The 27,895-nt window shown below is 39.5% G+C and overlaps 1 protein-coding gene across 1 annotated transcript in view; it reads right to left on the reverse strand.

Moving 5' to 3' along the window:
* The window catches only part of LOC149820184 (alpha,alpha-trehalose-phosphate synthase [UDP-forming] 1-like), a 136,670-nt gene that overhangs the window by 19,057 nt on the left and 89,718 nt on the right, over window positions 1-27,895 (reverse strand). Inside the window, exons 8-10 of the mRNA XM_089983320.1 lie at window positions 5,923-6,011; window positions 4,832-4,880; window positions 4,067-4,167 (exon numbers count right to left, since the gene is read on the reverse strand). Coding sequence (XP_089839446.1) covers window positions 4,067-4,167; window positions 4,832-4,880; window positions 5,923-6,011 — 239 coding nt within the window. The remainder of the gene's footprint in view (window positions 1-4,066; window positions 4,168-4,831; window positions 4,881-5,922; window positions 6,012-27,895) is intronic.

The following is a 27,895-nucleotide window of genomic DNA, read 5'->3' on the forward strand; positions in this document are numbered from 1 at the left end:
ATATATAAAAATATATATATCAAAGTCACCAATATCGCCGATATATTGAAAATATCATGATATTATCCACTATTTCAAGGTAGCCAATAGTATCGGGAATATATCGCGATATTTTAAATATATTGGAAAATTATATTTCTCGCGATAAATATCACTATAGAAAACTGCGTCAGTTTTCAGATTTTGCTTTTTAAAAAAAGCCCCAAATTTATTAAAGATAAAAATTTGGAAGAATCACTATAATTTAAAAAAAATGACCTTGGCCTCAAAATTTGGTTCGATTTGATTCAAAAACCAAATCAAATCGATAAGTTTTGCACATTTAGTGATTTTTTTCAAAAGATATTGTAATATCATGTATTCTCACACTTAGTTGAATTTGAGTTTTTCAAAAAATTGGCAAGTATAGAAGAAAAATCGGGTAAACCTCGATAATAGGCCTATGTTCTTTGAGTCTGGAATCGACCCAGGTCTCATCGACAGAGTCTAAACGAGCAAATTAAAAGGTGCAAAAAAGTTTTATTTTTTATCTTTAAATTCAAGCAAATTTCTAACGAAATTCGGGTTAAATTCGGAAGAGAAATTCAAAGTATGTGTCGTTAGATGCGTCTCGGAATCCCGAGTCCAACGATATTTTACTTTTCCCAATCCAAGCTACGGTTGGCCCAAAAATCATTTTTTTCAAAAAGGGACCGCCTCGACGGGCCGGGTCCGGATTTGGATCGGGCTGGATCCAATGTTTTTTTTATCCAAATTAACATGGATCTAGACTCTGCCCAAGACCCATATTAATTAGGATTTGATCCAGCTCAAGATCCAAATGAGGTTTGGATCTTAGATCCGGATCCAAACCCATACCCAACAATGATATAGCTATAAATTCATTTTTATATTAAATTTAAAGTTAAATTAAAGTTAAAAAGGCCCCCCAGAGGGATAAGATACCCTCTGGATGCTTATTTAGTAAGAAATAAGTCATAAATAATTAATTTATTATTTAATGGGTATTAATTCCAAATTTCAAAACTTACCTTATAGTTAATCTTGAAAAGATTCTACCCTAACCATGGAATGAGGAGAGAAAAAGGTAAGTAAAAGGGGTAAAGAACATCTATTTGTAAAAGAAGGAAAGTAATAAAAAAGTTTGAAAAAGTTAACAAAAGAGGTTCAGACCTGCTGTTTCCAAAAAAAGGGAATCACTCCTACTGCTTTCACGATAGAGGGATAACTTAAACTAACATGCCTTTTTTTTCACAGCACGAAACAAAACTCGACACAGCAGGGAATCACGACTATTGCTGCGCCCAAATACACCACGACCAAAGATAATATGCAGTTGCAAAAAAATAATCACGACAACTGCTGTTCTCCAAACATATAAGGCACGACAGCCAATAAGTCTTCAGGGCACAATTAAATAGATCAATCATATCTCAATCACACGCAACAACCCATTAAATAAATCTTGATCACACGCAATCAGTACAGGAAATAAATTTCAGTTGCTCTCAAACAGCAAGAAATCACGGCAGGCACGCAATCAGCATAGGAAATGAAATCACGACAGGCACGCAACATCACAGAAACTTGCTGTGTGGCCCAAACAGCAAGAACAACCAGGAAATCACGACAGGCACGCAACAACACAGAAATCACGGCAGGCACGCAACAGCAGGAACACAACTCGTCAACAACCAGGAAATCACGACAGTAGATCACAAAAACAAAAAAAATCTCCAAACTGAGGAGCTCAAGGGTTACGGCTCCAGGAAATCCTCGTTGGGAGCTTCATCCTTAGATCTGACGACAGATCTGGGTAACATCCCAAATCTGTTATCAGATCTTCCACAACGTGCAACAGCAAACCTGATTTCAAGCAGTCGAGGTTTTTTTTTTTCGTTGGTGAAGATCAGTTCTCTCGTGATCACGCTTCCGAGATTGAGGGCTCTGATACCATGTAGAAGGAATATCGATGCACAACCACCTGTGCAGAGAGAGAGAGAGAGAGAGAGAGAGAGAGAGAGAATAGGTTGCACAATAGAAAAACTCGTTAACCTGGATTAGGGCTTCTCTCTATATTAAATAGAGAGAGGCTAAAAGGAATAATTACATCTAAGCCCATTATGAAAACAAAATTTCAAAAAACCTCTAATATAAAAAGACTTAAACTTAAAACCACCTATTCTCAACAGATGTCAATAAGAAAGAAGATTTAAAAAACAATATTCAAATCAAAGCAATAAATTTTTCAATCAAATGAGATTTAATTCATAAGGACCAAAAAGATCACAAACAAGTAACAAATGAGCCATCACTAACAAAGATCGATATGAACATTCAATAAACAATAAAGACCAAATAAGCAATTGAGTAATACAACTCACTCATAGAACTAGAGGTCAATCAACTATCATTTAGAGACAAAACAAGTGTCAATACAACACTCATAAAATTATAATTCTATACTAACAAGAAGATTGAGGTGCACACATAACTCACCTCAAAAACTAGCCCTGGCTCCATAACACCGAGGTTCACAAAGAAAAGCGATTGAGTGATTTAACTCACTCGTAGAACCAGAGGTCAATCAACTGTCAGGCATAGCCCAAACAGGTGTCAATATGACACTCATAAACTTGACAATCTATACTCACTCCAAAAACTAACACAGGCTCCACAAAATCATGGTGCGCATAACTCACCTCGAAAAGGCCAAACAAATAATAATGAATGTATCGAATAGAAGAGTGATGGACCGCCAAACAAAGAGGCAAATACAAAAACCTTGAAAAACACATTCCAAGGAAACAAGAGTCGTTTTGATAAAAGGTTCAAAACAAGAGTTTAAATCCTCAAAATAAGTTTAGTAAGATCATGCAATAAATGCAACCATATTGACAATCCAAGACCCAATGAGGCAAAATTCCAAGAAAATTTTGATGGCTCTGATACCATGTAATAAAATATACGAAAATTCAAATACGAAATGCGACAATACAAAGGCACTAAGGCACTACACAAGCACAAAGTGCATACAAAAGACTTCAAAGAGCCAAAACATAAACACAACATACAAAATATTAACTTTATTATGAGAGAATGCTTAAAAAACATTAGTAACAAATGGGGGGATTTACCCCTTTATATAGGCTACATGGGTCATCATATAGCGGTTGGGATACTCCCAACGGCTATAAATATAGCTGTTGGGGAGATCCCAATGACTATTTTGGACTTTGTCCAATATACCCTCATACAAGAGAGAAAAGACAAAAATATAAAAAATTATCAAAGACAAAGCTGCCCTAATGGGCAGTACCTATTACATAAGTGTGAATGACCAAAATGCCCCTACATGGGCAAAACCTATTACAGTAATAAAACAGTTACAAAAATATATAATATATACATATACACTTATAATGAATATATATACATATAGATATATATGAATCAATACATTTTAACATTGACTAGCCATTAGACTGTTCTAGCCGTTAGACTGGTTCTTACGGCTAGAAATCTAGCTGTTAGAACTAGTCTAACAGCTAATCTTGTACTTTCTTGTGTGTGTATAAATAAGGGGTTTAACCCCATTGTATGTATGCTTTTCTTTCATACTTGTTCATCAAGAAAATATTAATGTTTATCTTGTGTGCCTTCTTTTGGTGTGTGCCCTTAGTGGCATTTGTGAGTGTGCCCATAGTAGCCTTTTGTGCTTGTCCACTTTGGATTCTTTGGTGGACTTTTAATTCATGCTTGAAGGCCCTTCTTTCTTTACAATCTGTTTACATTTCTATAGGCATGCACACATGCATCAATCAAACTATTAAGATGAAGGAGGAAGATAGAAGGAATGTGTAAACAGCAGCAGAAGAAAAAATCACCTGCTTTCAAAATGGCACAACATATACACTGATCCACCCAAATGGATAGAGTAAATTGTTATGCGCAAATGCAGTGGAGAAGTGGATGTACAAGATGGAAGCAATACACCACGCACATATGCACCAACAAATTGCACAAATTTCAAATTAATCTGAAAGAGAGAGCTTAAGTTACTTACTTCACTAAGAATAAGAACCCCTTTTTTTGCATCTTGGCAGGCCACAAATTCATAGCTAACAAGATTCATTCCATCACGGAGGGAAGTAACTAATGCCACATCTGTCAGGTGATGTACCAAAATATCAGTACAAGAACGGATGTGTCACTAACATTTGAAGTAAATGCAAATGTGCAAGGAATAAGTATGAATCAAGCATGAACATTAAAATTTAGAGAATAAATGCACTTAATGCTAGTTGTTCAGCCTAAAGAAGTTCCTTAATACAAATCTTATGCCAATAAATCTGCATTATTTTTGTTTTCAAATGAGTAAATCTGCACATTAGCCAGAAGAATAGCAATTTTTTTTTCAGATTTAAAATCATTGACCACCAAAACAGAAATGAATAATTAGATGGTGGAACTGCAAAATGCAGAATATTGTTTATGGAGACAGTGGAAAAGACCCATATGGAATCTTTTCAATCCATTCTTGTTGCTTGCATGATTAATGGCCTCAGATATTTTTCATATCCCAGGATGCAAAACACAAGTCTCTCATAAACTTCATAATCAAAGAAACATCAAACATAATCGTAAGGCACCGAATATAGAAAAAAAACAGTTCTTATAACTAATCTTGCACAAATATTTGCATGTGGTAGTTTAAATTTGAGAAATTTTGGGGTCTTACAATTTCTACCAGACATAAATATTGACTGCAACAAGAGTAGGACTATAATAAAGATTAATAAATGAACTAAAGCAAAGAAAAATTGAGTACCAGTGATTGCATATAGTGCACATAAAGCATGAAAATCAAGCGAACGATCCTGTACATGAAAAAGAAACAAATCAGCAGAAGTGTGATGTCATGTTTAATGCATAGTCCAAGAAGTGTGATGTCATGCATAAGGTTAAAAGATGCAAGCAAAGGGCTGCCTATTGAGCGAGCACTATAATGAGCTTAAGAAGCTATGAGAAAAACAAAGCTATTAAGATAAAATCAAGTATTCACATTGTGTGAAGAATTGGAAAAAAAAAGTTTTTGACTTTCTGTTGGGGTTCAATAGAAGTATGTGCATGTTAAGTCCAATATTGTGGGAACACAAGCTACAAACGCTCGAACCAGTATATACCCTCCTTCAAAAGGAGGAGGATAGGAAGGATTTGATGACCTTTATTTGTAGAGACATCCACTCTCTTAGGAGATCATGCCTCTCTTAAGATGACATATGAGAGAGGCAAGGGGAGGGAGAAAGCAAGCATGCATGGGTGTGGTAGAGGTTATCCCACCATGGATGAGGACAACTTGACAGTGCACACATTAATATATTTCAGTTACCAGTCTCTCTCTCTCCTCAATTTTAACCTAGGTTTCCAATGAAAGGATATTTTCTACTAGAACCATCCCCACACTTAATAAATAGAGTTTCTCAATGAGCAGGAGAACGGGACAGCACATCGTCCAGCAGTTCCTCCTTAAAGCATTAACTTACAATGGACAAAATGCAATGAATCAGGTTTAGGAGTGCTAGAGGAGGTTCATGGATAGCTTCAAAGGGGGAAAAGCAATATTTTTCGCTTGGCCAAGAGCCTTGACAGAAACTAATTAATTATTTCATTAAAGAGAGCTCCATTTGAATTGAAAAATAGAGGACTCAAAAACTTTCTCATCTTTAAGAAAATCAAAGTATTTCATTTGCTGAGGTCATTTTGTAAAAATAAAGTTTAGTTTGAAACAGTAATCACACCTGATATGTTTACCTTTTAAGTTCTTTTAATTGTTTTTGGTTCCACATAAAAGGACCTATGTCCTAGTTCTGTTATGGACTCCTGTTTGAACTCATGTATATGTTAAAAACAAACACATACCAAGTGATGTATAGGAACTGCTGTCAATGTACCAAAGCGACCATTGATACGCCCAACAATCTCATGGACCTGACTTGTGAGCTTTTGATCTGTAAAAAGGAAGAAAAAAAAACTCAACAACTACTACGTACTTTCAATATGTTCAGCTAAATTTTGATTGTTGTTGCCAGTACATGAGACAGCTCTCTCAAAAGCATGGATAGAACAAAGAAAGTGCAAAAGAATTAAATAATAATGATATTGACACGAATTAATGAGTTAATTTAAAATCTTGTTAATGCCATAAATATATCAAAACTATTGATAAAGTTCCAGAAATTATTAATATTAAGGAGAATATTCAGACACCTGCTGAATTTGTCATTCATCCCAAAAGGGCAGGACTTAATTTTGACATAATGCAAGCACCGACTCAAGTTTTTGAAATTATGAATTCTGCCAAGTTAACCAGAAAATACACCAAGTTGAGAAGACTTTACTGCCCCTTACTAGAGTACAGACAATCAAAAAGAAATCTTTTACCCTTTACCATATCATGCCCCTGTTGTTAGATTGTGCCACTTTACACCAACATATTTTATCATTTTTCCCTTTTGTAAAATACAACCACCAGAAAAAGACCATTTCACCATTTAATGCTTTGGCATATACATACAAATAAATACGTATATACATACACACATCTGTATATGTATGTATCTATGTATGTATGTATATGTGTGTGTATATACTGAAAGAGAGTAATGAGTAGCTCCTAAACAGTCGTAAACAGCTTCAAAGGACGAAGTTTCGGGTATTTGCTTAATCATAACTCTATAGCTTACTTAGTAGAAAAAAAATGTATTTGGGCATTTTCATGCTTAGATGCGTATTTAGAGCAATCGAAAATCGACAGCTCATATTGCACCAAAACGTGGTGAAATAGAACTCAAGGTTTCTCATCAAATCGATTTGATCCAAAGCATGGTTTTTAGTAAATAAGCAACGAATAATGCATCTAATGGTTAGGATTAAGCAAAAAACATGTGCAACTATGTTTTTTGGATGCATTTAGGACAATACAAAAGCCTAACAAGGCAACAACAATAAGAACAATGTAAAAAATATAATCTTTTAATGATCAAAATGCTTGACACAAGCATTGAAGAAACAAGAGGGGTTTGACCCCTATTTATACCATAGTTGGCAAACTCGTGACTCGGGCTCAGATCGGACCCCTACAGGGTCACCGAGTCAGCGGGTTGACTCGGTGACTTGGACGAGTCGGGACTATATTTTATAGTGTGTGCACATAAATAAGACATGAAAATAACTAAACTTCAAGCTAATGCGTCAACAACTAAGTTACAACAACATATAATTATACATGATTATTAACTTTTTTCATTGAACAATATTAGATTCTTCATAACAAGTGACTTTATATAAGAATTATACATTAAAAAAAATACATCATAAAAAAATTTATTGAATGGGTTGGATCGGCAGTCTAGAATTGTGACCCAGTTGGGGTCCGATACGGACCGACTCGGGCAATTCCCGAGTCGACTTGCCAGGTTTACCAACTATGATTTATAATTTTATACACAAAACCCCCTTTTGAGGGGACACCATTTGAGAGCTCCAAAGAGCTGTTGAGAGCTCCCAACGATTATAAATATGATCGTTTGACAACCTCCCAACAGCTCAATGGTTAAAGACCAAAGAGCCCTTGGCCTTTTGGTCAAAGACAAAAAAAGGAAAATAAAAATAAAAGAGGCTGCACATTGTAATATCATGTATTTTCACACTTTTGGCTAAGTATAGAAGAAAAATCTTTTGATTCTCAATTTTAGGCTGATGCTTTGGAATCTGGGTTGGGTCCAGGTCTCATTGTCAAGGCCTAAACGAGCCAATCGAAACGTGAGAAATTTTTTTATTTTTGACTTTTAAATTCAAGCAAAATTCAAGTTATTTTTAAACGAATTTCAAAAGCGAAATTTGAGTTATATATCGTTGGATGCGCATCGAAATTCTAAGCGTAACGATATTTTATTTTCCTTGATTCGGGCTACGGTTGACCCGAAAATTGCATTTTTTCAAAAATTGAGCAGTTTGTCTGTTCAGATCCAGATTTGGATCAGACCGGATCTGATGGATTTAATCCAAATTAATATGGATTTGGACTCTATTCAAGACCCATATTATCTGGATTTGATCCAGCTCAAGATCCATTTGGATTTTTTAGATGGCTTTGGATCTGGATTCAGATCCAAATCCAAGCTCAATGATTTTTCCAACTTTAAATTCATCAAAAACCTTTAAATTGGGGTTTATTGTAAAACCCATATTTTTTAAGGATTATTAATAAATAAAGAACTCATTTTTTTTATCTCCAAATTAAAAATGTGTTTCTAGCTTTTAAATTTCATTTATTTATTTATTACATATTCATTTGTTCATTCAAGCCAATCAGGGTATAATTTGCATTTATAGAACTATTTTGGGCTATAAATCATTATTTATATATATATATATATATATATAAAAATATATATTATATTTAAATATATTTTTGATGGGGTTTGTAAATTATTGGAGTGTATTTGTGTGTTATTTGGCTCTTAGTAATGATTTATAGGGTAATTTGCTATTTTGGCTAATCTTGTTATAATTGGCATTTTTTGAGTTTTTGGCATTTGCGATCGCACACGAAGGGTTCGTTGTATTGCTTGGGTAGCAGTCTTTGCGGACTTCGAAACTCCTCGGTCTTTTGAGTTTCGATTCATTGTTCTTCACGTTATTAAGGTAAGATACCTTAACTGAACTTATAGAGAGCATGTTTAGGCACTAATTGTGTAAGCGTGATGTTGCACTGAATATCTAAATGAATTGCAAATACAAGTTACGTGCACACACTTCACTTAGTTGTGGATATCTAGGACTCTTGTGATTATAGTTCGGAGATCATGCTTGTCATCATTGTATTTAGCGAAATATGGAGTGGGTTTGCTGCAGGTACACTTGTGTGAGTTTGAATGCCTGCGCACTTATGAATGTATAATATGTACGCAATGTGTGTCATCATACTTTTGTTTACGCATACTATGTTGCTTTGTGTGTTTGTATGAATTTGATACATGGTGCATATATAACTACTATGGATATGCATAAGTCATGTTCGATGCATACTGTGAATGTTATATATATTGTCTTGTCATATGATGGACTCATTTATTCTTTTATAGAAGAATGCATGCGAATGTTATAAATTGTTTTGAACTTATATGTTTTGTTTGCTTGAGAAATATATGTGTATGATGTACGGTAGGATGGTCAATGAGATTTTGATCAACCCTTACACAATTATATCTAAGGTGATATATCGATTCATGTGGTGAAAAATGCATATGACTTTTAGCGTGTGTGTGCAAATCTCGAACTACGTAGAAGTTATGTATGTTGAGGTTTAGTTGTTTCGTATTATGAAATGTGCATGTTCATGTATGCATAGGCCTCATGTATTGTTTACGCATGCTTCGAGGTTCAATTTACGAAGTGCAATGTTCTTTGTGGCGATGATATGATGTAAAACCTGGTAAAACAAATAACTTGGATTCGGGTCGGATCCGGACCCAGACCCAATGGAAGGCACCGCCTCTCGTGCCCTTTAAGGACAGCGAGGCAAGGGAGGAGGTTTCTCAAAACCTCCTTCCCCTCGTCTGTCTCATCTCTCTCGTATCTCCTGCTCTCTCGTTCTCTCTGCACTCTCCCCCTCTCGCCCTCTTGTCTCTCTCTCTCGGTTCCGATCTTCTCCGGCGAGCCAGCCCGGAGACCCCTGTCAACCCGCCGCCACCTACGACCTCCTGTCCGACCGCCGACAGCCCCGAAGCTCCTCCGGCGACCCCCCAGGTACGCTCCTCCTCTCCTTCTCTTATTTCCTCTCCCTCACCTCTCTTTTACGGCAAGGGAGGGGGTCGAGCCCCTCCCTGCTCATTGTTACGGCAGGGGAGGGGGTCAAGCCCCTCCCTGCTCACTATTACGGCGGGGGAGGGGGTCGAGCCTCTCCCTGCTCACTAGTATGGTAGGGGAGGGGCCGAGCCCTCCCTGTGGCCAAGGGAGGGGTCGAACCCTCTCCTTGCACCACCTTTAGCAGGGGAGGGGTCCAATCTCCTCCCTGCTCCTTGTTACAACATGGGAGGGGGTCGAGCCCCTCCCTGCTCCCCTTTTTTCGGTAGGGGAGGGGTCGAGCCCCCTCCCTACTCCCTCTTCTCTGGCGTCAGGTAGGGGCTTCGCCCCTTGCCTGTTTGCGTGTTCGACAGGCAGGGGCTTGGCCCCTGCCTCTTTGCGTATTCGACAAGCAAGGACGAAGCCCCTTGCCTCCCCCTTTGTGGCTAACGGGCAGGGGCCTAGCCCTTGCCTTTTTGCTTTTCGGCTGAAAGGGGGCAGAGCAGGGTTACCGGAAGCGCCTAGCTAAAAGGGGAAGCACGCTTCCCCGAAGCGCGGAACGTCGCGCTTCCGAAGCGTGGGGGGAAGCGTCCCCCTTTTTGGGGAAGCGTGTCCCCTCTTTTTTGGGAAGCGCGCTTCCCTTTAGTGGGGGACGCGTTTCCCTTTAATGGGGGACGCGCTTCCCTTTAATGGGAAGCGCGCTTCCCCTCGCTTCCCCTGCTTTTTTCAATTTTTTTGTATTTTTTATTTTTATTTTTTTCGCTTCCCCCTCGCTTCCGAGACACTTCCTATGTCGCTTCTGAGACGCTTCCTAGGTCGCTTTCGAGACACTTCCCGAATCGCTCCTAAGTGGTCCCACGCTTCCCCGCTTCCTAAAATTTTGAAAGTGCCTCGCTTCCCGCTCCCGCTTCCTGAACTGGCAACCATGGGGCAGAACCTCCTTCCTCTCCCCCGGCATCAGGTAGGGGCTTCGCCCCCTGCCTGATCGCATAATCACCAAGCAAGGGCAAGTCCCTGTCTCCTTGCATGCTCGACAGACAGGGGCGAAGCCCCCTGCCTCCCCTTCGTTGTTGACAGGCAGGGGCCTTGCCCCTTCCTCTCTTCTACTTTGTCAGGCAGGGGCGCAGCCCTGCCTGCCCTCACTTTTTGAGGGCAGGGGTGCAACCCCCTGCCTCCTCGTAGTTTGCTGACAGTAGGTCAGCAGGGGCTCGCGGCCCCTGCCCCTGTTTCTTGCGCTTATAGCAGGTGGTGAGCAAGGGCACGCTGCCCCTGCCTCTACTTCTTTCACGTCAGGACAGCGGCAATACCCATGTTCTCTCTACCTTTTTTATTGAGATAGCATATTGACTGTCGCTTTTGCAGCTCGTACGATGGATCCCGCTTGCACTCTGAAACCCGAGCCGTCAATCGTGTACACCCACATGCGCCAGCAAGCTTGCAACTCCCCAAAGTAGGGAAAGATTGCACAGAGGACTTAGACAATTGAATTGAGTTCAATTAACTAAAAAAGACAATTAAATAAATATATATGCATATAAATCATATATATTTATACGAGTACGCATTTAACTCAAGGATGCGGTTTCGCGATCCTTGTCCTTTACTTTTTGTCATGTCTTTTCTTTGCCGTCACGCTTTGCGCCCAGGCTCTTGCTTTTGCAAATGTTTTGTTATTGTCTTGCCATTGCAGATGATGCTCAGGTTTTCGCTCATTACATGTGTTATAAAGGCATCCTCGTGGAGGATGCAAAGACATTTATCGCTCTCCCTCTTAAGACAAGAGTTGAGTCGAGAGCTTAACGATACATCCTCTTATAAGGAGATGGATACCTCGCAAGGATCCTGGCTTTTCGAGTGAGCAGTCCTGCAAGGTAGACTTGAGAATTTAGGGAGTTGCGCAAAAGCATCAAAGACTGCCCAAATCGAAGTATTTTGAATAATGTAATTGGCTGGTTCTGTTTGTTTATTCGACATATCTTGGGTAACCCCGAATTGGGGCTTGAGCGAACTTCTTAGCGATGTATCTGTTGAGAAACTTGTATCTCGTCTATCGAGGCCGGTATCGAGTCATGCGAAGCATGTAGATACCCCGATAGCGGATGAGATTCTAGAAAATCGCATGTCAAATGTTGGCATACGATGTTGGCTATTTTAAAAGATAAAGAATGTCAAAAGTAAAGTTTGAGAAACATTACATCTTTGCAAAACACTTTTGTTGAAGCTCCTATTGAGCAGTTATACCCCTTTCATCCTAGAGTACTTGTAGTCATGCACTACACGCTAGTACTGCGATAATCGGATGAGACGATCGTGCGAACTCGAATAGTGCTAAATGCACAATGCTGTCAGTTCCTCAACAGATACCATACCCAATGATACATGCATCAATACAATCGACTGCTCCGAACAATTGACCGCTCTTGGGGTTAGTAGCCACCAATATGGGCACAAGCATGTATACCAGCAATATGCATCAAATCACTTCACATGGTAAAACAAATCACATGATCACACTTTCTTCCAACAAGGTTCCACGAACTATGAACATTTATCGCATGCTTTCAACATTTCTTATCACGTGGCATTTCAATCACATCATATAGAGGCATATAATACAACACATCGTATCATTGCCACAAAGAACATTGCATTCCTCAAATAAGACCTCAAAACATGCATAAACAAAGCATGAGTTCTATACACATGAGAACATGCACATTACATAATATTAATCAACTAAACATCAACATATGTAACTTCTACGTAGTTCAATAAATTCACAGGATTCAAGTTATATATGCATGTAAGACAATTCAGATAATTGCATCATCATATGCATTCACAATTCTTATCTCAATGCACATCGCATTCGACCTTTCTTGTGTGTAACTCACACACATATCTTTAAGATATTTCAATCAAATTCAAGATACTTATCAATCATGTTATACAGGTATGCTATATTCACTTAGGCAATCATAACGCAATTCTCTACAATAAAACTATGTAGGTGTGATGTATTATTCTCTTAAATAGTCTAAACTAATCATTTGTCGGTGTGACATGTCATCCACCTATATGTTAACATAAGCATCATAATCATAAGAATCTCGAGGACATAAAGTCATACGTAATTTCATCGATAAGCTTTTACTTGACAAAAAATACATACTCAAAGCAAACGAAAGTCTTATGAGTAATCAACCAGTGTAAATAGACTTTATGTTTCGATATTACTGGCCTGCGGGTACGCGCAGACAAATCGTAGAAACAACTAAGACTAGTTTAGGCGTCTGTTATTCTATATATCTTCAATAACCCGAATAGCTAGTTGAGTCCGCTCCTAAAGGGACGACTTTAGCCGAGAGAGGATTCCCCAAAGGCAGGTACTTGGCAACGGATGCATCCAACTTCTGCAGAAGTCCATAGGATCTACCACCTAGGATAATGTCTGGTGGTCCCTTCCTCTAACTCCAACGATTGGGGAGGCCGAATCTTTGCCCCTGGGGTGGTTGTTAACAACCTGTCCATTTGAGTGTGTACTGCTCTTCCAAAAGATTATCTGTGAGGGCGTGTATGATCAAGACCAGGTGTAAAACCCGCATTAAAAAAAAAAATTATCAGACCCGGGCCGGGTCGGGTCCGGACCCGACCCGGGCCCATCGTCGTTGGGGTTTTTAAAAAAACCCGACACAAGGGAAAGGGTTTTGAGAAAACCCTTTCTCCTGTGCGCCGCACCCTCCCTCACCGCGCCTTCAACCCGATAAGGGAAACCCATCAGGGTTTCCCCTTTTGTCGCCCCTCCCCGAGCTCTTTAAGAGCGTTGCGGGAGGGGAGGATCGATGCCCCGCCCCCCTTCTCGTTCCCTGCTGGTCCGATCGCCGCCACCGTCGGCGACCACCGACGACGACCTTGAAGGTATGCGTTTCCCTCTTCTCCTCCCTTCACCTCTCTCTGTCACCTCACAAGGATGCTGGCAGGCGGCGCACGACCCCTGCCACACCCTCCCACCTCCCTCCGTGCCCATCGGAGACCCGACAGGGGGCCTACAGGGCCCTTGTCGTCCCCTTCTCTCTTTTGGGGTGCGCGAGAGTGCCGGTAGGGGCCAATGGCCACTGCAGACCCCCCTTTCTCTTCCTTGTGGGAGATCGGGCGACCGACAGGAGGTCGGTCGTCCCCCTGTCACCTTCCCCTCTGCCATGACCAACGTAGGGGTCGGAAGGAGGCTGATGGCTCCTGCCGCCCTGATTCCTCTCTCTTTGGCAGGGGCTAGCCCCTGCCACCTCGGTGATGTCGGCAGGGGCGTGACCCCTGCCGCTTCTGTGCTGACGGCAAGGGGCTCGACCCTTGCCAATTCGCCGGTGTCGGTAGGGGCTTGACCCCTGTCGATCCGCTGTCGTGGGCAGGGGCTCGACCCCTGCCGATTCGTTGTCGTCGGCAGGGGCTCGACCCCTGCCGATTCGCTGCCGTCGGCAGGAGCGCGACCCCTGCCGCTTCGTTGCTATCGGCAGGGGCTGGCCCCCTATCGATTCGCTACCGATGGCAGGGGCTATTCCCCCTGCCGCTTCGTTGCTATCGTCAGGGGCTGTTCCCCCTGTCGATTCGCTGCCGATGGCAGGGGCTATTCCCCCTGCCACTTCGTTGCTATCGTCAGGGGTTGTCCCCCCATCGATTCGCTGTCAATGGCAGGGGTTATTCCCCCTGTCGCTTCGCTGCTGTCGGCAAGGGCTTGCCCCCTGCCGCCTTAGTGCCGTCGGCAGGGGCTCGTCCCCTGCCACCTCGCTGTCATCAACAATCAGGGTTTTACTCCATGCCAGTTGTTGTCGGGTAGGGGCCGAGGCCCCTGCCATTTGTTGTTCGGTTTGGAAGGGGGTCGAGGTCCCCTGTCGCCTAATTCTACCAATGCCTCAGTCGCACCATTAATTATATTAGCAAAATTGAATATTTAACACTCTTGCATATTTACGCAACAGGTCCCGATCGTGCTCCGCGGCTCGACCCTCGTATTATCCTCACGCGTAGGCGTACGCAGCTGCACGACATCCCAAAGTAGGGTAAAGTCGCACAAGGGGCAATAGATCTAATTAAGTTGAAATAATTAAGATGTCCATGCTAGTTGTACTTAGATTTATATTGCTTTTGCGTGGCGTATTATTCTTGTCTGCATGTTTATGAGTCGAGGTACGATTTTACTCTTCGAGTATTAATTTGCGTATTTGCTTATGTGTTGAAGGTGGTTTCGCACTTTTTGCAATACTTATGCCCATAATTGCTTGCATATATACTTGTCTGTACGTTCCTATGGGTTGATGTACAATTTCATTCTTCGATTATTATTTTGCGTAGTTGTTTATGAATTTGAGGTGTGGTTTTGTACTTTTTGAAATACATATGCCCTTGTTTGCATGTATACATTTCTGCCTGCATATTTCCTTTGAGTGAGGTACGACTTCGTGTCTTATGTATTACTTATGACCTTATGTGTCTGCCTATCTAAGTGGTCAAGGTATGGTTTGGCACCTCGTGTGTTACTTATGCGTTTTTCCCTCGATATGCGGCATTGCAAGTCGAGAGTTGTTTGTTGACATGTTATAACCTGCATATGCTCACACTCATGGTAAATATGTACTTACATATATGTAGTCTTGTGCCTATCCTGTTATCACTTGTTTTCAAAACAGTAGAAGTTGCACTTGTGCGCTATAGTTCTTTTAAAGAGGATTTCCTTCTGAAAACCCAGGGCTCTTCAAAGTGCACAGCTTTTGCAAAGTTAAGTTTTAAGTCCTGTCGGATTTCGAAGTCACATATGGGCCCTCCCAGGTCCACACACTTGGGAGAAATGTTTTATGACCTCGATTCAAGTTGCGGCTTAATTTGAATAACCCCGATTAGGGGCAGGAGCCTATGATCGAGTGAGGTTCTGTTGAAGGACCCATTCTTCATTTATTAAACCTAGTGTCGCGTGTCGTGCGAATCATGTCGATATTAAGATAAATTTTGGATGCAAGATTGATAGTGATGTGCATTGTGTGAATTACTCAATGTGGCATTATGGCTTTTAAGGATGAATCGTGTCAAATGAGCACTCCTTTATTCTTTGGATCGTTATAAAGTTGTGTGTTGGGTGTTTCTTTTGAGAAGCCCACACACCTCCCTGGTTCAATATAGCGTACTTTTAGACATGCACAACATGTTAAGTACTTTGTTGATCGGACGAGAGATCCGAGATGACCTTGCATCATGAAATATGAAAAATATTGTTGAAGTGAATTCAAGACTTATCTTGCCAGGCTGTGTTGTATTAATTCTTTTGCAGATAATATCTGTTGGGGTTTCTTTTGTGGAATCATTTCCCTTTCATCGTAGTCGTACTTTTGACAAGTACGACCGTACTTTTTGATAAGTACATCTTCTTACGTTGCGATGATTGGATGAGTAGGTTGTGGCAACCTCGATGAGTGCAAATAACAAAATGTTGTGATCACCTAAATAAGTGATGTTTTCGCCTTCACCGGCAAGATACTCGAGTTGGTCGAAAGACCAAAGTATGTAGAATGGGTCTTCAGTTAACTACCCCTGATGTACTCATTCGAATCGCTGACTCCTGTCAGGAGAGAGGACAAGAAGGTACAAAACTTCGATAGACAGGCCATTAATGGCAGTTACGAGCAAAAGACTCGGCTTCCCCAGTCATCGGAGTTAGGGGAATGGGACTACCATAATTATCCTAGGTGGTAGCTCTCCATGTTTGGGATGCATCCATTGTTTATGCTGCTTTGGGGATTTCTCTTTTGGTCACCGACCGTCCCCTTAGGTGCGGACTCAGTCAGCTATCCGGGTTATCATAAAATACATAGCATAATAAACCCCCGGATCAGTCTAGGCTGTTTCTAGAGTCGTGCCTTGTGCGTACCCGCTTGGCCAGTTAATATCGAAATATAATTTAAATCCGATCACACAATGTGTTCAGTTATGCACGTATAGGGTACCACTGTTCAATACTTATGGAATTGTGTGTGTGGTTGATGAAGCATTGTATTTTGCTAGTTAACTTTCTTGTGCAGTGCTTTGCTTGTAATAGTTAGCCTACTTGTGCCAGTAAAATACTTGTAATAATTTTAGCATTGTGTTCATGATAGTTTCTCTGTGAATCTGTTGAACTTAAATTGCTATATAATTGCCTGTCTACTTGACATATTAAATTATTCTGCTTAATTATGTTCAATATTGTCATGTCTGTGCACCTACCAGTTTTTAGCAAAACTGACCCATTTTATGGGCAGGTAATAGATAGGTAATACAGTCTGCGATGACACGATGGCGTGATGAGGTCAAGATAGAGCTCTTTTCCTGACGTTTCGCTCCTGTGGACATGTTGGTAAATTTGGTATAAGGTGTGTTTCATAATTTCTCTTTTATTAAACCGTGAGTTAATAAAACTGTTTTAGTAAGCTTCTTCTTGGTTTCAACAAACGAATTCTCAATTATTGAAACTCCATTTCTAAACCATTTGATTTCAATGGTTGTGCGGGATTTGACAAAGGAAAGTTTACGCTGTAATGCGCTCAAGGTCCATTGACTTGTGGTTTTAAAAATATCATTTTCCGCTGAAGTATTATTTAAACTCTGATTATTGTATGATTTCAAAGCTTTCTAAACTATTCTAAAAGTTACAAGTCCTGGATTTTTGGGGCGTTACACCAGGTGACCCTGCTAGGGTGGTAGATTTTTTGTGAGGATGTACACTATCCACGAGCGGGTAGCCTCAAAGACGGTGAACTCATGTGAGGAAGTGTATGGTCCAAGAGCAGGTATACCATCTAGGGCAGTAATTCCTTGTGAGGTTGTACATTTCCCAGACCAGGTGATCCGGCGTTGATCTTGTTATTTATAATAGTGGCTATCGACCCTGAGAGCGGTCATTTGTGTTGATGCGTGTATCGCAATGATTTTCATTGAATATGGCATTTGTTGAGGACCAGGTTCCCAAAGGATTCTTTGTGAGGGTATGTATGTCCAAGATTTGGTGATCCGACTAGAGCGGTAGAATCTTTGTGAGGACGTACATTACCCAAGAGCGGGTAGCCACAAAAACGGTGAACTCCTGTGAGGAAGTGTGTTGTCCTAGATCAGGTATACCATCTAGGGCGGTAATTTCGTGTGAGGTCGTACATTTCCCAGACCAAGCGATCCGACGTGGAACTTGTGATTTTGATTACCATAAAAAGTTAGTGTGAACTGTGATGATCTTCTGAGTTTGATTGAGATAGCCAGTTATGAATCTATAGATTTGGTTTCTGTTTTAGCATGATTATATGCTGGACTCAAATGTGAGAATCAGATCTTTAGCGATTTTAGATCATGATCATGTTTTGCACCTTCTATAGAAGGGTGGGCTTTTTCTGAGAACGTATGACGCCTTAAGCGAGTCGTGATAGGTGACAGTTGGTCGCGCAAGGCCTTGAGAGATGGGAATAAATTAAGGTTGTTTAGGACAAAGAGTTTGTTAGAAATAGTAAGAGCGACAAACGATGTCCTGATAATAATTAAATGTAGAGACCCCATTCAAGGAACGAGAACAAGCTAGTTGCGTGGTAGTTCACAGCTTACGATCAAATGAATCGTCATGCAACGTTTTGACAGTTGCACTGCTTACTTGCTTTGAACTGCTTACCTGTTTAACTGCTGATCTACTTTAAACTGTGTAGCATGCTGAATTAAATGTACTTAATTCAGTTTTTTGTAGTCTCTCTTGTGCACCTACTAGTTTTTCGCGAAACTAACTCATTCTATGGGTACAGGTGATGATTAGGTACACCACGGGCGATGGCAAGATGGCTTCAAGATTTCATCTTCCTGCTCTTAGCTCGCGACTTGGACGTTTTTGGGTTTTGTAATGGATATTCGAATTTTGTACTATTTAGGAACTTCTTTTAATGAAAGTGGTTTTTTCAAGTGTTTTACAAGTAACATGGATTGTGAGTTTTGGTTCTTTTAGCCAACGTGCCCAAAGTTGTCAACTTGCCTTTCTAAATTCAACAAAAGAATAGTTTTCCGCTGATTTCATAAGCAAACTCTGAAAGGAAAGAGATTTTCTTCTAGTCTCTTGCATGTTTTCTGAAAGGCTCGCAAGTTTCAAATTTTGGGGCGTTACATATGATGCATGGGATAATATGTTTATGTATGATATGCTTTAAATGCCACATAAAATGAAATTATGAATGCATGCGATAAATGTTTAAGTTCAATAGTGAACTTTGGTTCATGAAGCCTTATTGGTTAAATGTGTGATTTTATAATTTTAATGCCATATAAAGTGATGTATGATGTGATGCTTTGATTGTATACATGCTTATGCCCGTGTTGATGGCTATCGACCCTGAGAGTGGTCGATTGTATTGATGCATGTATCACAATAGTTTTCACTGGATATGGTACCCGTTGAGTAATTGTTCCCAAAGGATTCTCTATGACGGTGTGCATGACCAGATCAGGTAATCCGACTAGAGCGGTAAGTCTTTTTGAGGAAGTACATTGTCCAAGAGCGGATAGCCCGCAAAGACGGTATATTCCTGTGAGGAAGTGCATTGTTCAAGACCAGACAAACCATCCGTCTAGAGTGGTAACTCCTTATGAGGTTGTACATTTCCCAAACAAGGTGATCCGGCGTGGATTTTGTAAATCTTTATTATGAATAATTGAAATGTTAAGATGAATTATGATGATCTTCTAAGTTGATTGAGATAGCCAGTTATGAATCTATAGATTTGGCTTTTTTATTATAGCATGATTATATATTGAACTCAAATATGATAATCAGATCCTTATTGATTTTAGATCTTGATATGAGGTTATGATTGTGACGCTTATGTTAGCGTATAGGTGAATGACACATCACGCCTACAAATGACTAGTTTTGACTTATTAGGTGAATGATACATCACGCCTACATAGTTTCATTGCAAATGATTGCATTATGATTGTTTGAGTAAATATATTACACCTATGTATCATGATTGATGTATATCATGAATATCTAATTAAATTACTTATAAGGTATGTGCGTGTGTTTCACGTTGGAATGGTCAAATGTAATTTGACTTATTGTTTATAAGAATTATGAATGGATATGAAAATAAAGCAATAATCTGAATGTCTTAGATGCATATATATATATATATATATATATATATATATATATATATTTTATTACGTGAGTTAAGGTTGAATAGAATATTAAGTGATGAAATGCTTTATGTTCGAATGCTTGAATGAATGACTCATAGGACGTTGTTCCCTTGTCTATCACTTGACAATGGATGAATAATATATCTTTACCTTTAAATGCTTGATATGTTTTTCTTAAGTTTGAGTTTGGGTTGTTTTACCAAACTTTAGCGAGTATGACCCCATTTTATGGGGGACAGGTAATGCAGGTAAAGTATGATAAGTAGTTTGAGCGAAGGGTTGGTCGAGCTGCATCATTGTGGGTCCACTCTTACCTTGCGATCTTTGTATTCGTGATCTTTTTGTTTTAAGTACTTGATCATGTAGAGACTGAAGTATTGTTTTCATAGTCTGATTTGAAATAAAATTAAAACTCTTCATATTTCAGTCTTATATTGCATGTGGTTTGAAATGTGTATATCCCGTACATTTGGATTTGATTGTTATTTTTAGTGTAACCGCACTCAAAGTCTTAACCGTTTTTAAAAATCGTTTCCGTATTGTAAGATCTGATTTACTTATATAACAACAACTACGCCTTCATCCCAAAACAATTGAGGTCGGCGATATGAACCAAAAAAGAAAATCATTCTGGGTCTTCCACATGAATCCTTCTCCTCCAATCATTTCTATCCAATGCCATGTCCTCGGTGAGGTTCAAAGTATGCATATCATTTCCTATCATCTTCATTCATGTCTTCCTAGGCCTACCTCGACCTCTTTTAACTAATATATTTTCCCATTTCTCCATCCTTTTAACTGGAGCATCATTAGACCTTCGCCGAATATGCCCAAACCACCATAAACGATTCTCTCTCATCTTATTTTCAATGGGTGCAACACCTACCTTCTTCCGTATCTTCTCGTTTCGAATCTTATCTTTTATTGTATTTCCACACATCCATCTAAGCATACGCATCTCAACTACACTCATTTTTTGAATATGATGTCTGTTGGCAGCCCAACATTTTATACCGTATAGTAAAGCGGGCCTAATAGTCGTCCTATAAAATTTTCCCCTCAACCGCAATGGCATTCTACGATCGCACAACACTCCAGTTGCACTTTTCCATTTCATCCACCCAACCTTTATCCTATGATTTACATCTCCATCAATTTCTCCATACTTTTGAATGATAGATCCCAAATATTTGAAACAATCATCCACCGGTATTTGTTGCTCACCAAGCTTCACTACACTCACATCACTACTTTGTTGCTTACTAAACCGACATTCCATATATTCTGTTTTACTCTTACTCAACTTAAAACCTCTTGCTTCCAATGCCTGTCTCCATAATTCTAACTTAGCATTAACCCCAGCTCTAGACTCATCAATCAAAACAATATCATCAGCAAACAACATACACCACGGCACATTTTCTTGAATTGATCTCGTAAGCTCATCCATCACTATAGCAAATAGGAAAGGGCTTAAAGCAGATCCTTGATGTAACCCAACTGTTATAGGAAAATTGGTTGTCACCCCTCCACAAGTGCGGACATTGGTTACTACTCCTTCATACATATCTGATTTACTTATACTTATAAAAAAAAAAATTGCTCTCGAAATTTCAATATTTGAACTATAATTAAGGTTACAATTTTTGGGGCGTTACAAATGGTATCAGAGCAGTTTGGTAACAGTGGCCACGGGATGCAAATAAGACGACCGTCGCAAGTAAGGTATTCATTTTTAAATCCTGTAGATGCAGGTGTCCATATTAAATGTGAAAGACCTGTATGATTTGTGATGTTTGAAATGTTGTTGATGTTAACTTAAAAATATGCCTAAGACTCATATTTATTTTGTAATCTTTTCTTCGCCAGATGGTTTGGGTAAGAAGGGTCAATGACCTGATGAATACTCCCACATGTTTAAATGATTGTATAAATTTTGAGGAGGAAATTTCTTTTAAGGGGGGAAGATGTAAAACCTATAATTTTTAAAGATTATTAATAAATAAAGAACTCGTTTTTTTATCTCCAAATTAGAAATGTGTTTCTAGCTTTTGAATTTCATTTATTTATTTATTACATATTCATTTATTCATTCAAGCCAATCAGGGTATAATTTGCATTTATAGAACTATTTTGGGCTATAAATCACTATATATATATTATATTTAAATATATTTTTTATGGAGTTTGTAAATTATTGGAGCGTATTTGTGTGTTATTTGTCTCTTAGTAATGATTTATAGGGTAATTTGCTATTTTTGGCTAATCTTATTATAATTGGCATTTTTTGAATTTTTGCCATTCGCGATCGCACACGAAGGGTTCAATGTATTGCTTGGGTAGCGGTCTTTGCGAACTTCGAAACTCCTCGGTCTTTTGAGTTTCGATTCATTGTTCTTCACGTTACTAAGGTAAGATACCTTAACTGAACTTATAGAGAGCATGTTTAGGCACTAATTGTGTAAGCATGATGTTGCACTGAATATCTAAATGAATTGCAAATACAAGTTATGTTCACACACTTTATTTAGTTGTAGATATCTAGGACTCTTGTGATTGTAGTTCGAAGATCATGCTTGTTATCATTGTATTTAGCGGAATATGGAGTGGGTTTACTGCAGGTACACCTATGTGAGTTTGAATGACTGTGCACTTATGAATGTATAATATGTACGTAATGTGTGTCATCATACTTTGGTTTACGCATACTATGTTGCTTTGTGTGTTTGTATGAATTTGATACATGGTGCATATATTACTATGGATATGCATAAGTCGTGTTCGATGCATACTATGAATGTTATATATATTGTCTTGTCATATGATGGACTCATTTATTTTTGTATAGAAGAATGCATGAGAATGTTATAAATTGTTTTGAACTTGTATGTTTTGTTTGCTTGAGAAATATATGCGTATGATGTACGGTAGGATGGTCAATGAAATTTTGACCAACCCTTACACAATTATATCTAAGGTGATAAATCGATTCATGTGGTGAAAATGGATATGACTTTTATCGTGTGTGCAAATCTCGAACTACGTAAAAGTTATGTATGTTGAGATTTAGTTGCTTCGTATTATGAAATGTGGATATTCACGTATGCATGCATAGACCTCATGTATTGTTTACGCATGCTTCGAGGTTCAATTTACGAAGTGCAATGTTCTTTGTGGCGATGATATGATGTGTAGGATAATATGCTTATGTGTGATATGCTTTAAATGCCACATGAAATGAAATTATGAATGCATGCGATAAATGTTTAAGTTCAATAGTGAACTTTGGTTCATGAATCCTTATTGGTTAAATGTGTGATTTTATAATTTTAATGTCAGATAAAGTGATGTATGATATTATGCTTTGATTATATACATGCTTATGCCTGTGTTGATGGCTATCGACCCTGAGAGTGGTCAATTGTATTGATGCATGTATCACAATAGTTTTCATTGGATATGGTACCCGTTGAGGAACTGTTCTCAAAGAATTCTCAATGAGGGTGTGCATGACAAGATCAGGTAATCCGACTAGAGCGGTAAGTCTTTGTGAGGAAGTACATTGTCCAAGAGCGGGTAGCCCGCGAAGACGGTATATTCATGTGAGGAAGTGCATTGTCCAAGACCAGACAGACCATCCGTCTAGAGCAGTAACTCCTTGTGAGGTACATTTTCCAGACCAGGTGATCCGGCATGGATTTTGTAAATCTTTATTATGAATAATTGAAATGTTATGATGAATTATGATGATCTTCTGAGTTTATTGAGATAGCCAGTTATGAATCTATAGATTTGGTTTTTCTATTATAGCATGATTATATATTGAACTCAGATATGATAATCAGATCCTTATTGATTTTAGATCTTGATATGAGGTTATGATTGTGACGCTTATGTTAGCGTATAGGTGAATGACACATCACGCCTATAAATGACTAGTTTTGACTTATTATGTGAATGATACATTACGCCTACATAGTTTCATTGCAAATGATTGCATTATGATTGTCTGAGTAAGTATATTACACCTATGTATCATGAATATCTAACTAAATTATTTATAAGGTATGTGTGTGCTTTACGTTGGAATGGTCAAATGTGATTTGACATTTTGTTTATAAGAATTATGAATGCATATGAAAATGATGCAATGATCTGAATATCTTTTATATATATATATATGTGATGCCTTATATTACTTGAATGCATATAGATTATGCTTTATAATGTGAGTTAAGGTTTAATAGAATATTAAGTGATGAAATGCTTTATGTTTGAATGCTTGAAACAAATGACTCATAGGATGTTGTTCCCTTGTCTATCACTTGACGATGGATGAATAATATATCTTTACCTTTAAATGCTTGAAATGTTTTCCTTAAGTTTGAGTTTGAGTTGCTTTACCAGACTTTAGCGAGTCTGACCCCGTTTTATGGGGGACAGGTAATGCAGGTAAAGTATGATGAGTAGTTGGAGCGAAGGGTTGATCGAGCTGCATCCTCGTGCGTCCACTCTTACCTTGCAATCTTAGTATTCATGATCTTTTTGTTTTAAGTACTTGATCATGTAGAGAGTGAAGTATTGTTTTCATACTCTGATTTGAAATGAAATTAAAACTCTTCATATTTCAGTCTTATAGTGTACGTGGTTTGAAATGTGTATATCCCGTACATTTTGATTTGATTGTTATCTTTAGTGTAACCGCGCCCAAAGTCTTAACCGTTTTTAAAAATAGTTTCCGCATTATAAAATCAGATTTACTTTTAATCAGGTATTTTGGAATGAATATATATATATATATATATATAATTTAACACTTTTTACATAAATAAGGTTTTACTAGAGTCCTATTCACTTATTTAAGAAGCTATGGAAACAAAAATTTAGAAATTTCTTCTTAATCTATTGTTATTAGAGAAGACAAGAAAAAACAGAAGTATTATTATGGAAGAACATCATTATTCAACTTTTGTGCTTATTTTAATTAATGGCATTACTTTCTTTCTATTTTTTACTTTTTAATGTTCAATTTCATATCTTTTGTAATGGATACATTGTTATAACATCATAATTATAACTTTTATATTTGACAATTGTTACATATTTATTCATGGTCAATTTATTTCATAATTAAGTTTACTTAATATTGTAGTTTGACTACTTAAATATGTCTTACTTTACTTTGTGGTCATATTTTTTATTTTTATAGTTATTTTAAATTTTATTTTAATTTTGAATTATGTGATTGTTATAATTTAATTTACTCAACCTTTTTCTTTTGTTTGCTACTTAATGTGACTCTTCAATTGTAAACCCTTTGTTTTGTTAGTTGTCAGTTTGTTACAATATCAATTTGCATGTTATAGTACTACATGTGTATGTTTAATTGTTCAGAAAGCTAAAATTTGATTTCTTTTCTTTTTATTTTATTCTATTTTTTCTAAAAATTTTATTTTTTAAAAATTTTTCTGATTGTTTTTGTATTTTTTATTATTTTATGATTTTTAGAATAGGCTTTCCTTTGTATCTTACGATACGATATGACATACCCATATCGCCAACCCTTCTGATATTGGTTCCGATACAATAATTACAACATTGTTCGTTTCACATCACATGGAAAACAAATTTACTTTATATGAAAAACATGCTTTTCATGTGAAGAAATTTTTTTTATTTTTAAAAAATGTTAAGACACTTGTTATTTAAAATTTTTAGTTATGTTTTGATGACTTTATAAATATCTCTATGTCGTTTATACTTATTTTAAATAGCTATTTTTGGTTACTTGTATTTTCTTTAATGAGATTTGATAAATTTGATGAGAAATCACCCCTTTTTCAAAAAATACGAGGGACCTACCATTTTCTCACTACTTATTTTATTCCACTCCACCACCATCGCCACCACTTCACCACCACCCCTGCCATCACTATCACCACTGCCACTATAAAAACCGAAAAAAAAAATGATTCGGGCCGGATCCGAACCCGACCCGAGGCCACCGCCTCTCGCTGTCTTTAAGAGACAGCGAGGCAGGAGAAGGGTTACGAAACCCCTTCCCCTCTCTGCTCTCTCATTTCTCTCACTCTCTCCCGACCGACTCCCTCTCCTTTGTGTTGCCGAGCACCGCCACCGACGACCTCCCTCCTTCCGGCAGCCCCAGGTACACATCCACCTCCCCTCTTCTTTTCTTTTCCTTTCGTCTTTCTCTCCCTCATCTCTCTGTTTGGGAAGGGAGGGGCTAAGCCACCTCCTTCAATCGCAAGGGAGGGGCAAAAGCCCCTCCTTGCTGCCCTAAATCGCATGGGAGGGGCAACGCCGCCTCCCTGCGACGTGTTTTGCAAGGGAGGGGCCTAACCCCCCCTCCTGATGCCTCTATTGCAGTGGAGGGGTCGAGCCCCTCCCTGCATGCCGTATTAGCGGGGGATGGGTCGAGCCCCCTCCCTGCGTCTCCTTCTGGCAGGGGAGGGCCGAGCCCTCCCTGTGCTCCCTGCGGTCAGGGGAGGGGTTGAACCCCCTCCTTGCACCACCTTTAGCAGGGGAGGGGCCCATCCCCTCCCAGCTTCTTTTCCGGCAGGGGAGGGGGTCTGTGCCTCTTTTCTCTTTAGGCAGGGGCATCGCCCCTGCCTCCGCTGTTTTTCGGCAGGTAAGGGCAAGCCCCCTCGCCTCGCTCTTCCCTGGCAACAGGGAGGGGCTTCGCCCCCTGCCTATTCGCATTTCATCAGGCAGGGGCCAAGCCCCTGCCTCCTTGCATGTTCGACAGGCAGGGGCAAAGCCCCCTGCCTCTCTTCTACTTTGTCAGGCGGGGGCGCAGCCCTGCCTGCCCTCGCTCTCTAAAGGCATGGGTGCAACTACCTGCCTCCCCATTGGTAGCTGACAGCAGGGGCTCGCAGCCCCTGCCCGTGCTCTCTGCCTTCTCATAAATTGCTGTCAGCAGGGGCTCGCAGCCCCTGCCCCTGCTTCTTACGCTTATGGCAGGTGCACAAGGACATGATGCCCCTGCCTCTGCTTCCTTCACGTCAGGTCAGCGGCAGTGCCCCTGATCTTCTATTTTTGGTGTTAGCTTGCTAAGACTGTCGCTTTTGCAGCTCGTACGACGGATCCCGCTCGCGCTCCGCGACCCAAGTCGTCAATCGTTTACACCCGCAGGCGCCAGCAAGCTTGCAACTTCCCAAGGTAAGGAAAGATTCCACGAAGGACTTGGACAATTGAATTGAGTTCAATTAACTAAAAAGGACAATTAAATAAATATATATGCATATATATATTTATATGAGTACGCATTTAACTCAAGGACGCGGTTTCGCGATCCTTGTCCTTTACTTTTTGTCATGTCTTTCCTTTGCCGCCGCGCTTTACGCCTATGCTTCGCTCACGCATTCCTGCTTCTGGTCTTTACTTTGTCGTCGCGCTTTGCGCCCAGACTTTGTGTTAGCACTCCTGCTTACAGTCTTTGCTTTGTCGTCGCGCTTTGCGCCCAGGCTCCTGCTTTTGCAAATGTTTCGTTAATGTCTTGTCATTGCATATAACGCTCAGGTTTTCGCTCATTGTATGTGATATAAAGGCATCCTCGTGGAGGATGCAAGAGGCTTTTACCGCTCTCCCTCTTGCAACAAGAGTTGAGTCAGGAGCTTAGCGATACATCCTCGTCTAAGGAGAGGGATCCCTAGCAGGGATCCTGGCTTTTCGAGCGAGCAGTCTTGCAAATTTGACTTGAGCAAACTTCTTAGCGGGGGGTCTGTTGAGAAACCTGTATCCCGTCTATCGAGGCTGATATCGAGTCATGTGAGGCATGTAGATACCATGATAGAGGATGAGATTCTAGAAAATCGCATGCCGAATGTTGGTACAAGTT

Source organism: Nuphar pumila, chromosome 12 (genome assembly GCF_984573655.1).
Source record: "Nuphar pumila chromosome 12, dmNupPumi1.hap1.1, whole genome shotgun sequence".
Classification (NCBI taxonomy): Eukaryota; Viridiplantae; Streptophyta; class Magnoliopsida; order Nymphaeales; family Nymphaeaceae; genus Nuphar; species Nuphar pumila.